At 44.4% G+C, this 20,123-nt stretch overlaps 1 protein-coding gene across 1 annotated transcript in view; it reads right to left on the bottom strand.

Annotated features, from left to right (window-relative positions):
* Positions 1–20,123, bottom strand: part of TECTA (tectorin alpha) — an 80,888-nt gene that overhangs the window by 10,107 nt on the left and 50,658 nt on the right. The window contains exons 12-17 of the mRNA XM_068989417.1: positions 14,642–14,841; positions 10,065–10,448; positions 7,392–7,678; positions 4,802–5,127; positions 1,720–1,830; positions 317–519 (exon numbers count right to left, since the gene is read on the bottom strand). Of these exons, the coding sequence (XP_068845518.1) occupies positions 317–519; positions 1,720–1,830; positions 4,802–5,127; positions 7,392–7,678; positions 10,065–10,448; positions 14,642–14,841 (1,511 nt within the window). The remainder of the gene's footprint in view (positions 1–316; positions 520–1,719; positions 1,831–4,801; positions 5,128–7,391; positions 7,679–10,064; positions 10,449–14,641; positions 14,842–20,123) is intronic.

Raw genomic sequence — 20,123 nt, 5'->3', positions numbered from 1 at the left:
CTGGGACACCCTTACCCCTTGAAATAGCTGAACCCAGCTGTCTTTACCTGGGAGAACAATAAAAGCACTAAAGAGATAAAAACATGTGTCAACATTCAGGGCAAAGGATGACAGCAGACAGAGCAAAGCAGGGAAGGAAGTATGTCCCTTATCTTGCTTTCAGTTCAATCAACCACTAGCACTCAGTGATGGGTGTCTTTTGCAGTTTTCCGGGAGCATGTTCTAAGCTAGAGCCCCAAAGCTGGCTTAAGGACGGTCAGTGTGCAAATGCCCAGAGCTGTCGCCACCAAGGCCGGCTGCCCTTTCTGTTGCTCACCTGCACAATGTTTCCACAGTTCCCTTTGGTGTTGTTGATCTGAAAGGAGATAAAGTCCTCGCCCTCAACGCCGGTGCACTGCCTATCATTGACCCGCACGCCCTCCCTCTCGAAGCCGAGCTGGAAGAGCTTGCACTTAGATATGGACACTTCCATCTGAGCCGCCTTGCAGGTCACCTCTGCATCAATGATGTCGTGAGAGTCTGTGGGGACACAGGTATTATGAAAGGCGAGTCACTGGGAGCTGCCCTTGCGGCGGGAGTGGGCGTGGCACCCTGTCCTCTTCAGAAGAGGCTGATGATCTTCACACAGAGGCTCTGGCATACCTAACAAAGCTCTGATCAATCTCAATGAATACATGAAGTCATTCAAAGCAATAACCTGAGCAATGCCAGAGCCTTTTTTAAAAGATGAAAGTGCTATACAAAGCATCTTTGCTCTTTTCTCTTAAACCCAGGATTCCTGCCCCATTCTGGTAGTAGCTACTCTTGTAAGCTCCATACCGTGTCTGGCTTGCTGTGGCCTGGCTAAAAAACATGATTCAAGTGAGGGCAGCCCTGGGCTGGTACCCAGGCCAGCACTAGGAGCTCTTGTTTTTTTGTCATGGGATGCACCAATGGACATTTTCCATGAGTACACAAACAGGCTAACGAGCACTAACGAAGCAGAGAGAAACACTATCTGCTTTGGTGAAGCCTTTGAACAGCTCATGTGGGCCCCTCCTGTGGAGCCCTCTGGTCAACCAGGCATTCATTTGATGATGCTAAACGTAGCACATGCCTCCTGAGTCCCCTGGTCCAACCAAGGTGCATGGAGCTGGGAAGCAAAGCAGCTCCCCTTCAAGCTGACAAAACGGGTGTGCTCTGGGCCAGGGACAAGGTCATTGCTACTTTAAGGGGGCTGTGGTTAAGAACAGGACCTGGAGTCCTAATTGCTTGGAGTCCTAATTGCTTCAACATTCCAGTTTTCTTTGGGACCTGCTGAAAAGCTTCGGGGAAAATAAAGCTGGCTTTAAACATGTCTTTAAGCACCTGGCCCTCTCGTCCTGATTGTTTCATGTTTTCGCCAAATCACCCTATCTCCCTGTGAGTCTAAAAGATCAATTTGGATCTCTCTGATGTTGAACGTGGCCTCAGATGGAGCTGACTGATTCTATGAACGTACAAATTTACGTTTATCATTTATTGGAGAAAGGGATGTAGCTACAAGGAAATGAACATTACCTACTTTGAAGAGGTCGGGTTCCTTTCTTGTTCTGCTTAAATGCTCATGAAAACTTCATTATTTGCGTTTCTAACCCACAGCATGGGACATGCGGTCTCCCACCCAGGAGCTTTCCTACAAGGCTGCCAGGAGTCCCCCACTGGGCCTTTCTTGGGGGTGGGGCGGCAGCTGTCACTCACTGTTTCCATAGGGAGGGGGTTCAATGCAGCCACACAGCTCCCCTCCATTTTCCAGCTCACAGGTTCGGTTGGGACAGTCCACCCCAACACAAGGATCTTCAACCACTCCTGCTAAAAAGGAAAACAAACAGAAACACACACAACTTGATTTTCACACCAATGCCCGGCAGCATGTGGTCACACTCTGAACTTGCCACTTCAATGGACCTGGTGATGGTCAGATGGCAGATACAAATTAACAGACAGGGCAGCCTTCCAGGCAGTAATGACAATAGCTAATAATTGGGTCTTTGCTATGTGTTTCATGCATTGGTGGCATTATCTCTTCCAACCCTTACAATCTCTGCCAGCTAAGTATTGTAACTTGGCATCACAACTGAAATGTACCCAAAGTCACGCACAGGTGAAGGTAAGTGAGGAGGATGGAAGATACAAACAAGCTGAACTGCCAGCACGTCCCGAGATTCCTGCACTTACTGCTCTGTACCACCACCAAGTGCATCAAAATCTTTATATTTATATAAGCTGTAGAGTCCAAACCATTTACCTCTATATTCCCAATACCTGGCCACCTCACAGTAGATGCTCAACAAGTAGTTGCCAAGAATGAAGATTTCAGGGCCAGTAAGGTCCCAGAGAGGTCCCTTAAACCAAGACTTCTTAGTCTTTTTTTTTTTTTGATTCACGGTCCACATGCTTCTACTTAATTTTGTAAAAATAGACAAACCAAAATCTACACACAACTCACCAGCACTGACTGAGATTAATGGCACTTTTTTTTGCCAAAACAGGGAAAACTCTAAGTAAAATACAAATGTATGTGAAGTGTCATCACCAACAGATTACAAACAATATTTCTGTAGCAGATGAGCCCATAGGCCACCTGCAAGCTCATTAACATCTCACTTTGAGAACAACTAATGGAAAACACTTTCTTTTCGACACTCATTTCTTTATTTAAAGACTCTTTCCCTATCCAGGTGTAATAATCTTCCTCGTTGTCATGGTTTCTAACAGTAAGTGTTAAAGAAACAGCCATGATTCAACTCCAGCATGAGCCAAGTTAGCTTCAAGAGTTTAAAAACAAAACAAAACAAACCCCTCAAGCTGTCCCAAAACTGCAGATGCTTCTGCCAACCTTCTGCTAAATAACTATTATAACAGGTGAGAGGACAGGAATGGAGTCGCATCAGTCTATCTTAATTCCTAGAAAGATGACTACAGTAGAGCCCTCACCATCAGCTAAATACACTTACTTACTATTTTTGCAGTTTAAACTTTTTATTTTGTATTGGGGAATAGCCAATTAACAGTGTTGTGATAGTTTCAGGTGAACAGTGAAGGGACCCAGCCATACATATACATGTATCCATTCTCCTCCAAACTCCCCTCCCATCCAGGCTGCCACATAACATTGAGCAGAGTGCCCTGGGCTCTACAGTAGCCCTTTGTTGCGTATCCATTTTACATATAGCAGTGTGTACATGGCCATTCCAAATTCCCTAACCATCCCTTCTCCCATCCTTCCTCCCTGCAACCATAAAGTTTGTGCTCTAAACCAGTGAAGCTCTTTCTGTCTTACAAATAAGTTCATTTGTATAATTTCTTTTCAGAGTCCACACATAAGGGATGCCATAGGACATGTCTTATCCTCTGTCTGACTTACTTCACTCAGTATGACACTCTCTAGGTCCATCCTTGTTGCTACAAATGGCATTATTTCTTTTTAATGGCTAAGTAATATTCCACCAAATATACTTATTTCTTAAAAGCTTCTTTTTCTAAAGACCCATTTATTGCCTAGTATGTTCAGCACCTAAGACAGTGCTAAGCACACAGCAGCCACCCAATGAACGTGCTGGTGGATTAACACAATATGCAAACCACCCAGGAGAATAAGGGGAAAAAAAGTGTGGAGGTTACAGCTCCCAAGAAGACCAAAACCTCACTTACAAACAGAGTGGGCCACTTACTACTTGGCAAATAACATGCCCAATACAGAGGTTAAGTTTTGAGGTTAAAAACAAAAACCAATATATTTTTTTAAATTCCAGACAATTTCTGAAGTTCAAAACAGTTTAGGCTCTTTAAAGCATTGCTTATTACAGGAGAGGGTAAAATATTAAAGTTACCAAACAAAACATTTCTATTGATTGCCAACAAAACTACTCCATTTGCTTAAGAGTTTCTGAAATTACTGAGTGCATATTTTAATTAATGACATTGTTTTTAGGTTCTGAATTGTGTATTCCTACTCTTGTCAGGTGTGGTGTGCAGATTTGCTGATGAGAACATTCCGTCTTGAAACAAACAGGGCCAGTTTTCTCAGCAGGACCTGTATGTACATGGGGTTGCTGTTGTGCCTTGAGGGACAAGCACACATTCTGACGGACGCAGGGTCACACTGCATTCACGGGACAGAGTGACCATTTATGTACATGGACACACATATACGGACATGACAAATTTAGGCACACACTCACTTGCTCCATCTGTCTTTTTAACATGGCAAGAAAACAAACACAGAGAATAGTGGATAATGGACATCAAAATAGTTTTCTTACTACAGAAAAAAAATGCAAGAGTCTACAGATTTTTATTTTATCAATAGCACAGGTATAATCCCTTTATAAATCTAATCATGGCTTCCTTGCAACCTGGCAGATACAGCCAGCTCAGTCTGCCATTTGCCACCTGCCTTCTCTTTGTGTTCTGGGCTCTGACTCCTGTGAAAGGAGCTTTTGGAGAGCTGAATTTGGGGCACTGAAATCAATTAGGAGTCCCATGCTCTGTCCTGCAATCTTAGAAGACACTACACTGATTCTCTTCCCACCCAGAGAACCCCACCTTCCTCAGTTGATATTCTGAATTCCATAACTGGACCTAGTGGGGAGTCAAGCTCCACTGAAAGTGCCGCCTCACAGAATCTCCTGCAGCCCACACCTCTCCACCCTTCAACCCCCAAAGCGGATCTACAGGTTGAGATGGAGACCAGCGGCTAGCCCCGGACAAGTGACGCCACTGGCCGAGCTGTGCTTTCTAACTCAGAGAAGAGTCTGCAGCAATAAAATAATTCTCTTACAGCAATTCTCCTTCTCAATCCACTCGGTGCTGAGGATTCCGAAGGAGCGGCAGGACTCCCCGTAGGCGGCCAGGGAGCCACACAGCTGGAACTTCTTGTGGTTGTAGCAGCCATCCAGGTAGCAGGACTCGTAGAAGGGGAGGGGGTCAAGCAGCCCGTAGCAGGGCTGGAAGAAGCCCTTCATGTCCGTGAGCTTCAGGCAGTAGCCGTCGCCCTGCAGGTTCTGGATGTGCACGTTGTCGCACATGGCTGCGTACTGTGAGAACTGCAGCTCGTTGCAGCTGGGGGTGAAAGAGGGAGTCAGACTAGGAGGCAACGCCAGGCATCTGAGATGGCCAGTGGGGGTGGGGGGTGGGGGAGGGGAGACCACAGTGGTGACCTCTTATCTAACCCAGAAGTGAGTGTGGGTGCTGATCCCAACCTTAACCCAGGCTAGGATTCGAAAGTCAAGATAATTTCTACTTACCTTGGGATGAGTGAGGGTAAAATAAAATGATAGTAGCTAACGTGGAGAAGGCAATGGCACCCCACTCCAGTACTCTTGCCTGGAAAATCCCATGGACGGAGGAGCCTGGTAGTCTGCAGTCCATGGGGTCGCTAAGGGTCGGACATGACTGAGCGACTTCACTTTCACTTTGCACTTTCATGCATTGGAGAAGGAAATGGCAACCCACTCCAGTGTTCTTGCTTGGAGAATCCCAAGGACGGGGGAGCCTGGTGGCCTGCTGTCTATGGGTCGCACAGAGTTGGACACACCTGAAGCGACTTAGCAGCAGCAGCAGCAACGTGTCAGACAAGGGTAGATATTGGTATAATAACCATTAACCTTTGATGTGGGCGTCCCTGGTGGCTCAGTGGTAGGAAAAAAAAAAAAAAAACCCCGCCTGCCAATGCAAGATATGCAGCTTCGACCCCTGGGTTGGGAAGATCTCCTAGGGAAGGAAATGGCAACTCACTCCAGTATCCTTGCCTCTTGGAAAATCCCATGGACAGAGGAGCCTGGAGGGCTACAGTCTATGGGGTCACAAAGAGTTGGACACAATCAACTCTGTTGTTTAGCAACTAAACAACAACAACCTTTGATATAATTGACGGATATGATTGATACAATAACTATTAACAGATACTGATATAATAACCAATAACAATAATGATAATTATATTATTATTAATCAAAAATAAAGGTAATAACTGTTGAGAAAGTAAAAGATTTGAAAGGAAACCCAGAAGCTTCTAAACCACTTCCAGTTTAGTTACCAGAGACCATAAGGAAATTCTTCACAAGAAAATTGGTGTCAGGCTAAAACCATTTATAAAAGAAGAAAAAGAGGAAATAAGAAGGGAAAGGAAACTCAAACAGAATGATGATTCCTAAGGAGAAGCTGAATCTTGCTCATCTTTGGAAGCCCCAGAATAGTTTAATGTGCAAAGGAGTCATTTTTCTAACTGTGGGTCCCAGAAGTGACATTTTAGAGAAAGCATCACATTAGGAATTCTGAAATCTAATCCGGGCCTTGCCACTTACTGTGCCCTCTCATCTAAATCATTCTACTCTAGCCTCCGTTGCACCTAGAAAGGAAAAGACTGGACCAGATTGTGCCCAAGGTTCTTTCCAGCTCTGGGTCCCACAGTTCACAGGACGGTCTAATTTATGGCACATTTTTCAGTTTAAAGCTGCAGAAAAGTCAAAGAGGGTTGAGAGCTTCATTCCCACATCTGGGAATTCAGCTGACGTTTGGCATGTTAAAGCTCAAGGGGACAGAATCATTGTACAAGCAAAGAAATGCCAAGAAAGAGAAGTGTAGCTCTAGAACCTGAGAGGAATTAACATGATTCAGCAGTCCGGAAGGACTCTTAAGCTACACACCTTTGAAATAACTTGCTTAGCTCCTTCTATCTCAGCTGGCCAGAGAGGGGCCTGATAATAACCTCAGTGACTTCTACTTTCTTGGGCTTTCTGGACTCCCGCCAACTTCTGCCTATGCACCCAAGCCTCTGGTAAGAGGTATAGATGGCACTAGTGGTAAAGTACCTGCCTGCCAATGCAGGAGACATAAGAGACGCAGGCTCACTCCCTGGGTCGGGAAGATCCCCTGGAGGAGGGCATGGCAGCCCACACCAGTATTCCTGCCTGGAGAATTCCATGGACAGAGGAGCCTGGCAGGCTATATGACTGAAGTGACTTAGCATGCACAGACATGACGTCTCAGCAGCAGGGAGCAAGGAAGAACCCTCTTCTCCCGGGTTAACTCTTAATCCCACCCTCAGCAAGGATGCCCAGTCGCAGTTAAATTAAACTTGACCAGTTGGGCAGATGGCCAAGGCTTTAGAGCTCTAATCCTAGGAACGCTCTTCTGTTCGGCCAAGGGCCGGATGACACAAAAATTCAGACTTATCATCTAAGTCTAGTTACTTCCTCTGCTGTTCAAGAAATTACTGTGCCTGTTTGTATGATGAAAACTCCAAAGATCTTGAGCTTAGCTCTTTGTAGGAGAGGAAGGGTGTTGCTATACAAAGTACCTCTCTCATCCACATCTGTCATAGACACGGGAGACTGGGACCACTGAGTCTAGTGACTGGAGACTCTCACCTCTTCTGCATGCCATTGGTTTTCCAGCTCTGGGCCAGGACCACGCTGCTCACCACTGGCTTCCCCCGCAAGGTCACGTAATCGTCAGTTAAGTCCCCATTGAAGTTGCCGCAAAGGCCACACACTTTGTTCTGCAGCCTCTCGCTGATGCTGATTTTTATGACGTTGTAGCCGTTGTAGTAGATTTGGATGTCGGGGCTGGTGTCAATCACCAGGAACCCCTCACTGCTATAGATTTTGGTTGCCAGGCCGGTTATGAATGGAACATTCACTTGTGTGCCATTCACCTGTTAAAGGAGAAAGAAGAAGTAAATGACCCTCAAAGCAGAGATTGGCAAATATTTACTGTAAAAGTCCCGAGTAAATATTTTAGGATTTGCAGCCCATATGATCTATCCTCGTGGCAAAAAAAGCAGCCACAGACAAAAGTAACTAAATGATCAAGGCTATGTTCCACTAAAGCTTTATTTCCAAGAACAGGCAGCAAGCAGGTTTGGCTGAATTTTGTATTTTGCTGATGCCTGCCCAGGAATTTGAGTGGTCACTCATCTTACTGTCCACAGTTCCTCCCAAAGAAGCAAACTATGGTGGCAGAGAGATTAAAATAAAAATGATGGAAAGGTATAACGCACAAGTGGCTAGATTTTTGTATAAAACTTTCTCCAGCATAAACCAATTACTGAAAACAAAATCCCAATCCTGTGCTAAGGAGAGTCTAACACGATTAAAATGAATCTGGGGATCACTGCTATGTTTATTGTTTTCTTATTTATAATGTTTGAACAGGAGATGCCCTCCCAGAGGCCCCATAGGCACAGTATTTTCTCCATTTGTCATTATCTTGCTTTATAAGTTTCTTTTCTTAGCCCTTAGGACAGAACATAACATGCCTTTTCTGTACTTACAAAAGAAATTGTTCTTTTTCCCCCCTAGGTTATCAGTAACTTTTGTTGCTTAAAAAAGCACAGCAGAAGCCTTTAAAAAATACGATTCTTTACTATTTGGGTGGCTGGGAGTATTGTATTCAGCACAATGTCAGTTCTGATCTCAGGTGATCCCTTTTTGCTTTCTTGCTGATATATTCTGGGCCCACGCAGTCATGTCCATGTGGGCCAATTTGCAAAAGGAATTAGAGTGTCAAAAACAGTAGCAGATTAACTTTCACTGAAGTTAAAAACCAGTATTAAAATCCAGACTCTTCCTTTTAAGCTTGCAAAACCCTACCAGTGTTTTGCCTAAATGCTGGATACTAAGCTATTCACTGACTCTTTAAATAGAGATACTCCCAGTGCATGATTATCTGAAACGGTGGTGGAAAGCAGATACAGTACCACTCAATTCCAAAAACATTACTATGCCTGTGCTGGCTCTCTCCTTGGCCCCACCTAGCTGGAATCTGCAACACGGGGTGGGGGGAGGCGGGGCTGACTCCAGGGTTCTAGTCCGCTTGCAGCCGACTGGTTTAGCGGAGTGACTGGGTGACGGGGAGTCACCACCACTACTTCAGAGCAGGTTATCGTCTCAGATGGAAACATGGGAGGAATACAGGTCGGAGTGGTGCATTCGTTTATGGAGGGGGGGCGGGTTGGAGATTCACATTTATTTATATACCGTTGTAAGATTCACAAGAAACCCGGCAACTCTCCTAGAGAACAGCCAGCTCTAAGAGAAACCCACCGTCTCTCCTCTGTGCTCTTTCCCTCGGCGTGTCATTAGGGGGCGCTCTCATAGTGAGGGACGATCCCTCCCACCCGTTTTTATTTAGGTAGCTGTGTTTACAGGACGGAGGAGCCTGGTAGGCTGCAGTCCATGGGTTGCTGAGTCGGATACGACTGAGCGACTGAGCATCTTCACTTTCACTTTTCACTTCATGCATTGGAGAAGGAAATGGCAACCCACTCCAGTGTTCTTGCTTGGAGAATCCCAGGGACGGGGTTGGGGGCGGGGGGAGGCTCATAGGCTGCCATCTATGGGGTCGCACAGAGTCGGACACAACTGAAGCGACTTAGCAGCAGCTGTATTTACAGGCAAACGCTTGCTGTCTTTCATTTTCTAGAAAGGATGGCAGAAACGAAAGAATCGGTCTTCATTCAGGTGGCAGAGCCAAGAATAATTTCAAGCTCTTATAAACAAATGAGAATCTTTTTGGAAATTAATTCAGATTAAAGCTGACTTATCTACCATTTTATCACCCGAAGTTTTATTAGGATACACGCTGACCTTATGTCCTTGAGATACTGTACATATCCCACAAGGCCTTTGGAATCGTATGTGCTAAGTCCTTTCAGTTGTGTCCAACTCTTTGTGACCCTCTGGACTGTCGCCCACCAGGCTCCTCTGTCCATGGGATTCTCCAGGCAAGAATACTGGAGTGGGTTGCCTTGCCTTCCTCCAGGAGATCTTCCCTACCCTGGAATTGAACCCACATCTCATGTCTTCTGCGTTGGCAGGTGGATTCTTTACCACTAGTAAGCGAAGGACTAAATGGGGCCCTTGCTTATGCCTGTAGAATCTTTACACTTTCAGTTCTCTAAAATCTGGTTATCTGTCTATGGTATGTATGAAATAAACAGCCTGTTAAACTCATTATCCGGGAAAACCACAGTAAACAGCCCCCTAGATAGGCCCTCGTTCCAGGGTACATTTCCCAAGAATCAAGGACAGGTTCGTCACCTTGACTGTGTTCCGGTCGTTGATGAGAATCTGCTCTTCGTTAATGTAGAAATAGACGGGCGAAATGATGGTGAGATTGGGGGCCGACCACTTGTCGAAGTTGATGATGAGCTGGAAGGAGATGTCGGGGAGTTTCTGGCAGATAGTGGAGAGCACGAAGGCGCAGTTGGCTGGGAAGCGGAGGAAGGCGCCATCGAAGGTGCGGAAGACGCCGCCGCCGGCCGCGAGGCAGTAGGAGGTCTTGGTGCTGAAGCAGCCACGCCCCCCGTTGCGCAGCGCGCACTCCTCGTCCGATTTGCACTGGCGCGGGTCGCACTGGATTAGGTTGCGCCGGAAACAGCGGCACCGCCGCGTGCAGTCGCTGTTCCAGAACAGCTGCTTGGGCTGGAAACAGAGGCGCCCTTTGCATGAAACTCTGGTGGTGGTCAAGGTTGGGGACCCCAAAGCCCAGTCCACCTGGACCCTTTTCGGGCTGGGCTGGCCTATCAGTAACGGGGGTGGAATTTGCAACAAGAGAGGCTGGTTCAAGTTAAACAGTACCCGCCTTCCGGGTAACTCAGATGCCAAACTATATGCTACCTAGTCTCTGCTGGTTTCAGTAAAGAATTTGGGGATCTTCACAGTGGGTTGTAGAGCTAATCACAGCCAACCAACCAGAATGGGAAGCAGGTCAAGGAACTAGGTGAAGAGGAAAATACTTGGTAGGGAATTCATCTAACAAGTATCAGCTCTACTTGAAGGAACAAATTTAAAGTCACTCAATAATGATAAACCCCACCCTTCAATCTTAACTAGGTTAAAGAAAGGGAGAACCAATTCTTATGCTGAACCATTTTTGTCACCTTAAAAAATGCACAGTGTGAGAGTTGCAAATTAAGTTTTATTTGGGACAAAATAAGGGCTATAGCCCAGGAGACAGCATTTCAGATAGCTCTGAGAAACTGCTCCAAAGAGGCAAGGGGGAGGGTCAATATGTATGTGGTTTTGGTGAAGGGAGAATACATGCAATCAAGTACCTATTTTTTGCAGAAGGTTTCTGCTAGTCATGAGGAGCAGTTGTGACCATGAAGGATTTTAGTGCTTTTTCAGTTATTAGGAGCTACAAGAATTGGGCACATAAAATCGGCTCCTAAAAATGCCTATTTGAAGACCTATCCTGCCAGTTTTTCCAGAGCACAGAATGCCTGGTTCTGCTCTTCACCCTGAACTCTTTTCAGGGAATGTTGAAAAATCAGCAGCTGAAGCAGCACATGTTTTAATCCCTGTAGAGGTAGATGGCAAGTGCCAGTGGCAAATGCCAATTTGTAGCTGACAGTTTCAACATTTCACAATACTCACTGTTCCAAACTTCTTTCCTTGTAAATAAACTACTGCTAATTGACTTCTGTTGCAGATACCTCTATTTCTATATCCTGAAGTGAGAAACCTAAATAACAGTTAGGGTCCATGAAGGGAAAACTTTGGGATCAGACCACCTAGGTTTCGATCCCAGCTCTGCCACCCTACTCATGACACCCTGAGAGGCTCTGCCAGCTTCCCAGAGTGTTGATTTTCTTTCTCTGAATTGAAGTTAATAATAATGTCTTGCAAGGTAGTTGTGAAGATTAAATTCAATAAGACGTGTGATGCACATTTCCCGGCTGAGAGTAGGTACTCAATAAATAATAGCTGCTGTTATTACCAGAGAAGAACCACTCATCCTCTTTCAGATAGTGGGGAATTATAAAAATTTATATTAAATACCTGCAACGAAGTGTATCATCAATTGGTGACAGCTATTATTTTTCACTCTTTCTACAATCTGTAGACACAGCTGTACTTGTAGAGTCTGTGCTCTTGATCTTGTACCTGTTCTAGACTAAGAATTTCAGGGAACTGTTTGAAATTGGTCATGACTGTTCAAGCGGAGTGCGGTCCCAATGAGCGGTTTACTTCATAGAGATGAGGGCACTCAAGGCATTAATTCAATTTTCTAAAACAGTGCTTTCCAGGGAAGATGTTTTAATGGCACAAGAAGGGCCTATTCTACTGTCTGGTCACAATTTTCTGCATTAACGATAGACTTATTAAAACCCTGGATATCAAATAGAGATCTGACTTAGATTCAAGGGTAAGTAGGAAGAGGGTAAGATCTTCCAGAAAGAGTTTTCTCAAGAAAACCATTCCTGATTCTTTCACCCTTAAAATGGAGTATAAGTAGTTCCTGGAACCTCTTTCCAGACCCGTGAAATATTCTGGGTGCCAGCAGCTTCACAAATTGGCTTCCTTTCTCTTATCAGATTTGCAGAATAATTGAGTGGATAGTCTGGCCTCTCTCAGATAAGAAGTCAGACATTGCATGGGTGGAGAGAGAAAAATAACCTGATGTGTGTGGATATGATCAAGGGTCCATAACTCACCCTACAGGAGAACTTGATCATGAAAAGTAGCATCCCAGTAAAGAGACGGGCCCAGTGCGGCTTGTTCAACCTTAATTAGACCTGATAAGGACAGCTGGGTACTTACCCTACATGCTGATGGCTAGACGTGTTCTCTGTTTATTTCCAAAGAAATCTGTTGTATAAACAAGCCTCCAAGCTTGCTTGAACTCTGGCAAGTAGGTGTGGGTTATTTCTTCTGTGAATTTGCTACTTCCCAGATATAAGCTGTTGTCAAAACCCACTGACTTTCTGATGAAAAGTGGATACTAATGTTGATGGTGCTAATAGCTGCCGAGAGCTGTATTGTGCTTTTCCTGAGAGCTCCAAGGGCTTTTATATGCATTATTTCATTAACATGCCTGGATTTCTTTAATTTATAAAATGCCTCTTAAGAGAATTACAAAACAATAAGCAGCTACCAATCATTGAACTGCTAGGTGCCAGGTACTAAGGCACCTGCATAGATTATACAACGACCATACTGAGTTGGTATTATTAGTCATGTTCTGGAGATAAAGGGCACAGAAGCTCAGAGAAATGACACAGTTTGTTCAGTGACACATCACCAGTGTTGGCTCCGCTAGGATCAAGCCCAAATCTCAATCCATTATGTCACAGACACTCAGGATCTCTGTTGAGGGAAGCATGACACACTTGATAAATGGATACATTTCAGTAAATCTCTGGACAGGGGAGCAGAGATTGAAATAGTATTTTTCAATTTTAAGCCTGGTTATCTCTTCTCCCAGACTGTGGGAAAATGGAATCTGTTATTATTTTCTCCCACATGTTTTGCCTCTTCCTTTCAAATAATCAATATCTCTAAGAGCTAACTTCAAAACTCACCTCTGCCAAGAAGCCTTCTGTGATCAGTTCTGCTATTTTACTCTACTTTCCCCCATCTTTCTAATACAACATTTAAACAAATTTCCTGCTTAAAATGAGATTGAAGGTAATGTCCATATTCATCTCTTTCTATTTCTTCTCAAAGTAAAGCCAACTTAGTAGCTGTTCTTGAACAAGAACAATATTTCTTTACCGAAAGAAAGCAGTGTTTCTTTTTTGCCTAGTTTATTTTCAATTTAGACACTCCAATTAGGTTTTTTTTTTTAATGCTTCGATTCTTTTTCATTTTAAAATTGATTAGTGCTGTAGGGTATTATTTTTCACTTGTTGATATGTTATTTTGTAATTGTCCTCTTGTTTTTAAAGTGCATTTTTTTTTTCTCCTCTTCCGAATAGATTTTTTAGTTCCTTAAGGCAGGGAACATGCTTTATCATCCCCAACAATACCACTAGCACAGAGATCTGCAAATAGCAGCTATTGCACAGATGCTGTTGTTAACTGTCTACTCACCAATGTCAGGTATTGATATCGTTTAAACAGAGAATGGGCGAGAGGCAGAACCCAGGGCTAAATAACCTCTCCAGGCAAGATCTTTTTAAGCTTAGTATTCCAGCACATAAAGAAAGATTACAGGGTGGAAGCATAAATGATTTTGCAAGCTCATATGTTTTACTCAGTGACATCTAAGAAGGGCATCTTCATCAGCTCTATGTGAAGCCCCCAAAGAGAGAGAAGCAGAGGGTAGGATGTGGAAAACAGGACATTAGGCAGCCCAGACAGAACTCTCTGGGGACGGTCCTAGAGGGACAAATGACACACGAAGAGGTGGCAGCCTTCACTCCCCTTCTCATGGAGCTGCAATAGACAGAAGAGAGAAAGCCACTCCTCCCATCCTAGAGCTCCATATTTTCCAGTTAAGACAGCCCTTAGCTAAGACAGGTATAAATGTCAGATTCACTGCCTTCTTGTTTCCAAACAGCCGCCACGTCAGAAGCTTTCAGACTAAGGTTTACAGGAGAGGAAATCAGAAGGGCTTAGAGAAAGGCACGGAGGGGAGAGAGGGTCACACACACTGCTAGCGAGGAGGCGGGTGGAGTGAGACCCAAGCGCATGTCCAAGTCCGGAGCCTCATCTGACCTGTCCTTGACCTCTCGCCCCCCACGTCCCCCTTCTCCGCCTCCCTGCGAATCCACAGCACCATCTTCTCTTCATCAGAGAAGAGAAGATGGGCTCACCGTGACCCATCTTCCTCCTAGCGGGGAGAGAGCTCCGCTGCCTCTCAAGGCAGACGGGCGGGCCGGCGCCCCTACCTCGTAGTACTTGCCGTCGGAGTAGCAGCCGCAGCTGTGGGGCAGAATGCAGCTCTTGCCGTTGAGGACGTAGCCGGGGTCGCACTGGCAGCCCTCCACGCAGTAGTGGTTGCAGTCGCTCTTGAGGCGGATGGCGGCGCAGCGGGGCTGGCACACGCTCACGCAGCTCTCGTAGTGGCTGTTGGGAGGGCAGGCGACGGCTGCAACGGGAGACACGGGTCAGGATGTCCCGTGACAGCCCCAGGGCTGTCAACGCCTTCCTCCCGGCCTTCCCTCACCCGCCTGGGGAGATGGAGGCCTGGTGGGGAGGAAGCTTTGCCCCGCCACCTCCCGCTTTCCTCCCCTCTCTGCTTACGGAACGCCTTTATGGGACTTAGCACTGCAGAAACAATGGAGAGCAGAGCAGACGGAGGTTCCTCGGCTTCTCACACCTCTTGCTCCTCTCCTCAGCCTTGCTTTCCCTGAGGTTCTCTCCAACCTGTTGCCTTAAACCCACTACCCAACACGCATCTTGACTCCAGTGATTCACGGGATGGCCTCCCAGGGGCGCCCCACACTCATTCCTGTCTTTAGGTCCCCATTTGGTGTTCATCTCCCTTCTCCACCCACTTCTTCATCCTCCCAGTGTCTCCAAATTTATCTCCCATTTATCTTTTTTTTTTTTGCAGTATAATGGCTTTACCATTTTGTGTTAGTTTCTGCTGGACAATGAAGTGAATCAGCTATACCTATATGTATATCCCTTCCCTCTTCGACCTCCCTCCCACCGCCTTCCCCACCATCCCACCCATCTAGGTCATCACAGAGAACTGAGCTGAGCTTCCTGTACTTTATAGCAAGTTCCCACTACCTGTCTATCTTCCACATGGTGTATGTATGTGTTAATTACTCAGCAGACTCTTTTTGACCCCATGGACTCTAGCCTGCCAGGCTCCTCTGTCCATGGAATTCTCCAGGCCAAGAATACTGGAGTGGGTAGCTACTCCCTTTTTCAGGGGATCTTCCAGAACCAGGGATCGAATCGGGGTCTCTTGCATTGCAGGCAGATTCTTTACCGTCTGAGCCAGCAGGGAAGCCCTTTACACATGGCAGTGTGGTGTATATACGTCAATCCTATTTTCCCAATTCATCCCACCCACCCCTTTGCCACAGTGTCCACATGTCCATTTTCTACATATTCATCTCTATTCTTCCCCTGGAAATAGGTTCATCTGTACAACTTTTCTAGATTCCACATAATGTGTTAATATTTTATTTTATTTGTTTTAATCTTTTGGTCATGGACCATGGTATGTGAGAGCTTAGTTCCCTGACCCAGTATTGGATTGTGTCCCCTGGATTGGCAATATGGAGTCTTAACCACTGGACCACCAAGGGGAGTCCCCGGATCCCTCATTCTTCAAGCCCCAGGTAGAGTCCCAACTTATCTTCAAAACTCCCTATTCTTTCACTAACTCAGAACCCTTTTCTAAGCCAATAGGTTTTAACAGTAGGCCCTTGAACCCCTTGATTTCTGAGAAGGCAGACTTATGTGGTGTGTGTGCCTGTGTATAGAGACCAATCCATGTCAACTATGTTCTGTGGTTTTTAAATGTATGTAGATGCTTTCCTGGAAGGCAATTGGGGTCCTGGTGAAGGGTGTGGGCTCTGGAATCAGCTCTAAGAGACTGGAGCCATTACCTAATCTCTCTGGGTTTCAGCTCCTTATCTGTACTATGCAGTTACCCAGGGCAGCACTTCATGGGTTTTGGGGAGGGAATGAGTGAGTCTATGTACTTAGAACAGTGCCAAGCATCTAAGTGCTTGGCGTGCTGCAGTCTGTGGGGTTGCAAAGAGTCAGACATGACTTAGCGACTGAACAGCAGCAACAACAAGCACCTATGTGTTCAGCAAGTGGTAGGCAATCATTAGAGACAGATTTGCTTACAAATTTTACAGAAACTAGTATTTTTAGTCAATGCATACAAAAAAACCGGTAAAGAACCTGCCTGCCAATGCAGGAGATGTGGGTTTAAACCCTTCATGGGAAGATCCCAAGAAGAAGGAAATGGCAACCCGCTCCAGTGTTCTTGCCTGGGAAATGTCATAGACAGAGGAGCCTCATGGGCTACAGTCCATCAGGTCGGAAAAGAATTGACATGACTCATCAACTAAACAACAAAAATAACAATACAAAAAGTACAACTACTCTTATGTGGGAATTTCTACTCCACATCACTTAGCCTTGAATCATTGTTTTTGCACTGCTGTGTGTATTTTATGTGTTTATAATGATGCTATATCCTTATACATTTATCCATGCCCTCATGAATTAATGAATCTCTACAGTAAATTCCTGGAAGTGGAATAACTGGGTCAGAGGGTATGTGCATTTAAGCTTTTGATGGATGCAACTGAATTGCCCTCTAAAGAGGCTGTGTCAATTTATCCTCCTACCAGGGCTATATGAGATTTATTTTTCCCTCATCCTCATTGATTGTTTATCCCCAAACTTTCTGGTCCTTGGAAAAAACTACATGCTATACCTATAAGGGATCACCATCCAGAATATGAAGGAACTTCTAAAATTCAGCAACTAAAAAAACAAACAATCTGATACAAAAATGAGAGAGGGATTTGAATAGACCTTTCTGCAAAGAAGATGTATGAATGGTCAATAAGCATGTGAAAATCAACATCACTAATCATCAGGAAAATCAAAACTATAATGTGATATCACCTCATACCCATTAAGATGGCTACTATAAAAAAAAAAAAACACCCAGAAAATAACAAATATTGGTAAAGATGTGAGAAAATTGGAACCGTTTGCCCTGTTGGCAAAAATGTAAAATGGTACAGCTGCTGTGGGAAAGAGTAGGGTGGTTTCTCAAAGAATTGAAAATAGAATTACCCTGTGGGTCCAGCAATTCCATTCCTGGGTGTATACTTAAAAATGTGAAAGAAATATCTCTAAGAGATATTTAGACACTGTTGTCATAGAAGCATTATTCATTATAGCTAAATCATGGAAGCAATACAAGTGTCCACCAATGGATGAATGGATAAGCAAAATGTAGTCTATACATACAATGGAATATCACTTAGCTTGAAAAAGGAAGGAGATTCTGCAACTTGGATGAACCTTGAGACGTTATGCTAAGTGAAATAAACCTCCACAAAAAGATGAATACTGTATGATTCCACTTATGTGAGGTATCTAAAGTAGTTAAGACAGGAAGTAGAACAGTGCTTTCAGGGGACTCTGGAAGGGGAGAGGAATGGACAGTTAGTGTTCAGTGGGTACAGAGTTTCAGTTGAGCAAAGTGAAAAGCCTTCTAGAGGTGGAGGATGGTGGCTGCACAACAATATGAATGTACTTAGTGACACTGAACTATACCCTTAAAAATAGTTACAAAAGTAATTTTGTTATGTATATTTTACCACAATAAGAACTTAATGCTATATCCTTATCTCATTTGTATTATTTGTGAGACTGATTATCTTTTTCCTTTGTTTATAATCTATTTGTATATCTTTTTCTTTGAATTGCCTTTTCATGTCCTTTACACATTTTGTTTGTTGAATTTTTTGTTACATTGTAAAAGCTCTTTGTAAATTAAAAATTTATTTTTGTTTATCAGGTGTTAAAATATTTACGATTGCTTTTTGACTTTGCTGCTTCTTCCTTTTTTTTTTTTTTTTTTGGTACATTGGTTTGTGATCTTGATGATGTTTTTGCCACATGGAAATATAAAAATTTAAAGTAGTCAGATTTATCGTGTTTTCCCTTGTGGCTTTAGGTGTTTTGCTTAGAAAGGCCCTCTTTACTCCTAGGTTACCAAAAATATGCCTTTGTTCTCTGTTAGCAGTTTCTTCTGCTTTAAGTTCATTTATTTTGGCTGTGCTGGGTCTTGGCTGCTGCAGAGGCTTCTCACTAGCTGCAGTGCACGAGCTTCTCATCGCAGCGGCTTCTCAGTGCACGGCGCAGGCTCTAGGGTGCACGGGCTTCCGTAGCTGCGTCACATGGGCTCTGTCGCTTTGGCGCACAGGCTCTAGAGCACAGGCTCAATCGCTGTGCACAGGCTTAGCTGCTCCGTGCCATGTGGGACGCTCCCAGATCAGGGATCGAACCCATGTCTCCTGCACTGGCAAGTAGATTCTTTACCACTGAACCACCAGGGAAATGCTTCTGGTAGTTTTATGATTTAAATTTTCATGTTTAGTCTTGGCTCTGTTTGGGTTTTATTTTTGTGTGAGGAAATGAAGGAAGGGTTTAATTATTTTTCACCCTGATAGTTTGTCCTTTATTGAGTAATACATCTTCCCCAGTGATTGGAAACGCCAGCTTTACTGTATACTAATTTCTCTTTGGTGTTTATTTCTGGACTTTCTCATCGGTCCACTGGTTGGTTTTTCTGTGCATGTGCCAGTATCGACTTGCTGTCTGGCAAATCCCATGGACAAGGTACACAGTCCATAGGGTAGAAAAGAGTCGGACACAACTGAAGCGACTTGGCACGCACGCGTTGAAACTCTACAATATATTTTAATATCTGGGAAGACATAACTACCAATTTAGAAATGTCTACTGTTGTTTCAAGTATACTGGTCCTATTTGCCCAACAAGGCAATAAACTCCCTATTTCATACTTCTGATTTTTTTGTGGTCCCCCAAACAGTGGTGAGAATGTGACAAGTGATTAATAAATATTTGATTCTTGAAAACAATCTTCCAAATTCCTAATTCTGATTTTCTCCACCTAAATGAAGTACGGAGAGCTGAAAGTGATGATGGTTCTACACCTGGATTTCTGTTGTGGTCACAAATGTGTCTCTTGCTGTGGCCAGTGGACTGATACAGCCTTTGTGCCCTCGGCGGGCAGGATGCATGGGAAGAGCAATGCAGCAATGAAATAGAACTGGTACAGGTTCTGGAGTCAGGCTGACCTGGCTTGAGTTTTGGCCTCTGTGACTAACTGGCAGTGTCACTTCAGGCAGGTTACTTACTCTCTCTAAACCTTGGCTCCTCTGCTTCCTCATCTGTAAAACGGAGATAATAATATCTCCCTCATCACACAGTAATCATTGTTAAGATAAAATGAAGTGCAATTTTGTACAGTGCCTGGTTCTTCAATGAAAGTTTCTGTTACTAATAGTAGGAACAGTTGTAGTAGTAACAATAGGAATTTTTAAAGTTATTCAACTACAATTTTGTTTTTTTTTTATCACGCTGGGTCTTTGTTATGGCTCCAGGCTCTTCCATGCGGCTTCTCTAGTTATGCTGCAAGGGTTCCAGAGAGTGCGCGCTCAGTAGCTGTAGCACATGGGCCCAGTTGGCCCTTGGCATGTGGGATCTTAGTTTCCCTGACAAGGATCAAACCTGTGTCCCATGCCATTGCAAGGTGGATTCTTAACCACTGGACCACTAGGGGAGTCCCTCAATTAAAATTTATTGAGTTTGCAGAGAAAGATATAGGAAAACACCTAATTATCACACTTT

This window comes from Capricornis sumatraensis, chromosome 16, assembly GCF_032405125.1.
Source record: "Capricornis sumatraensis isolate serow.1 chromosome 16, serow.2, whole genome shotgun sequence".
In the NCBI taxonomy this organism is placed as follows: Eukaryota; Metazoa; Chordata; class Mammalia; order Artiodactyla; family Bovidae; genus Capricornis; species Capricornis sumatraensis.
This window is presented reverse-complemented; position numbering and strand designations above follow the sequence as displayed.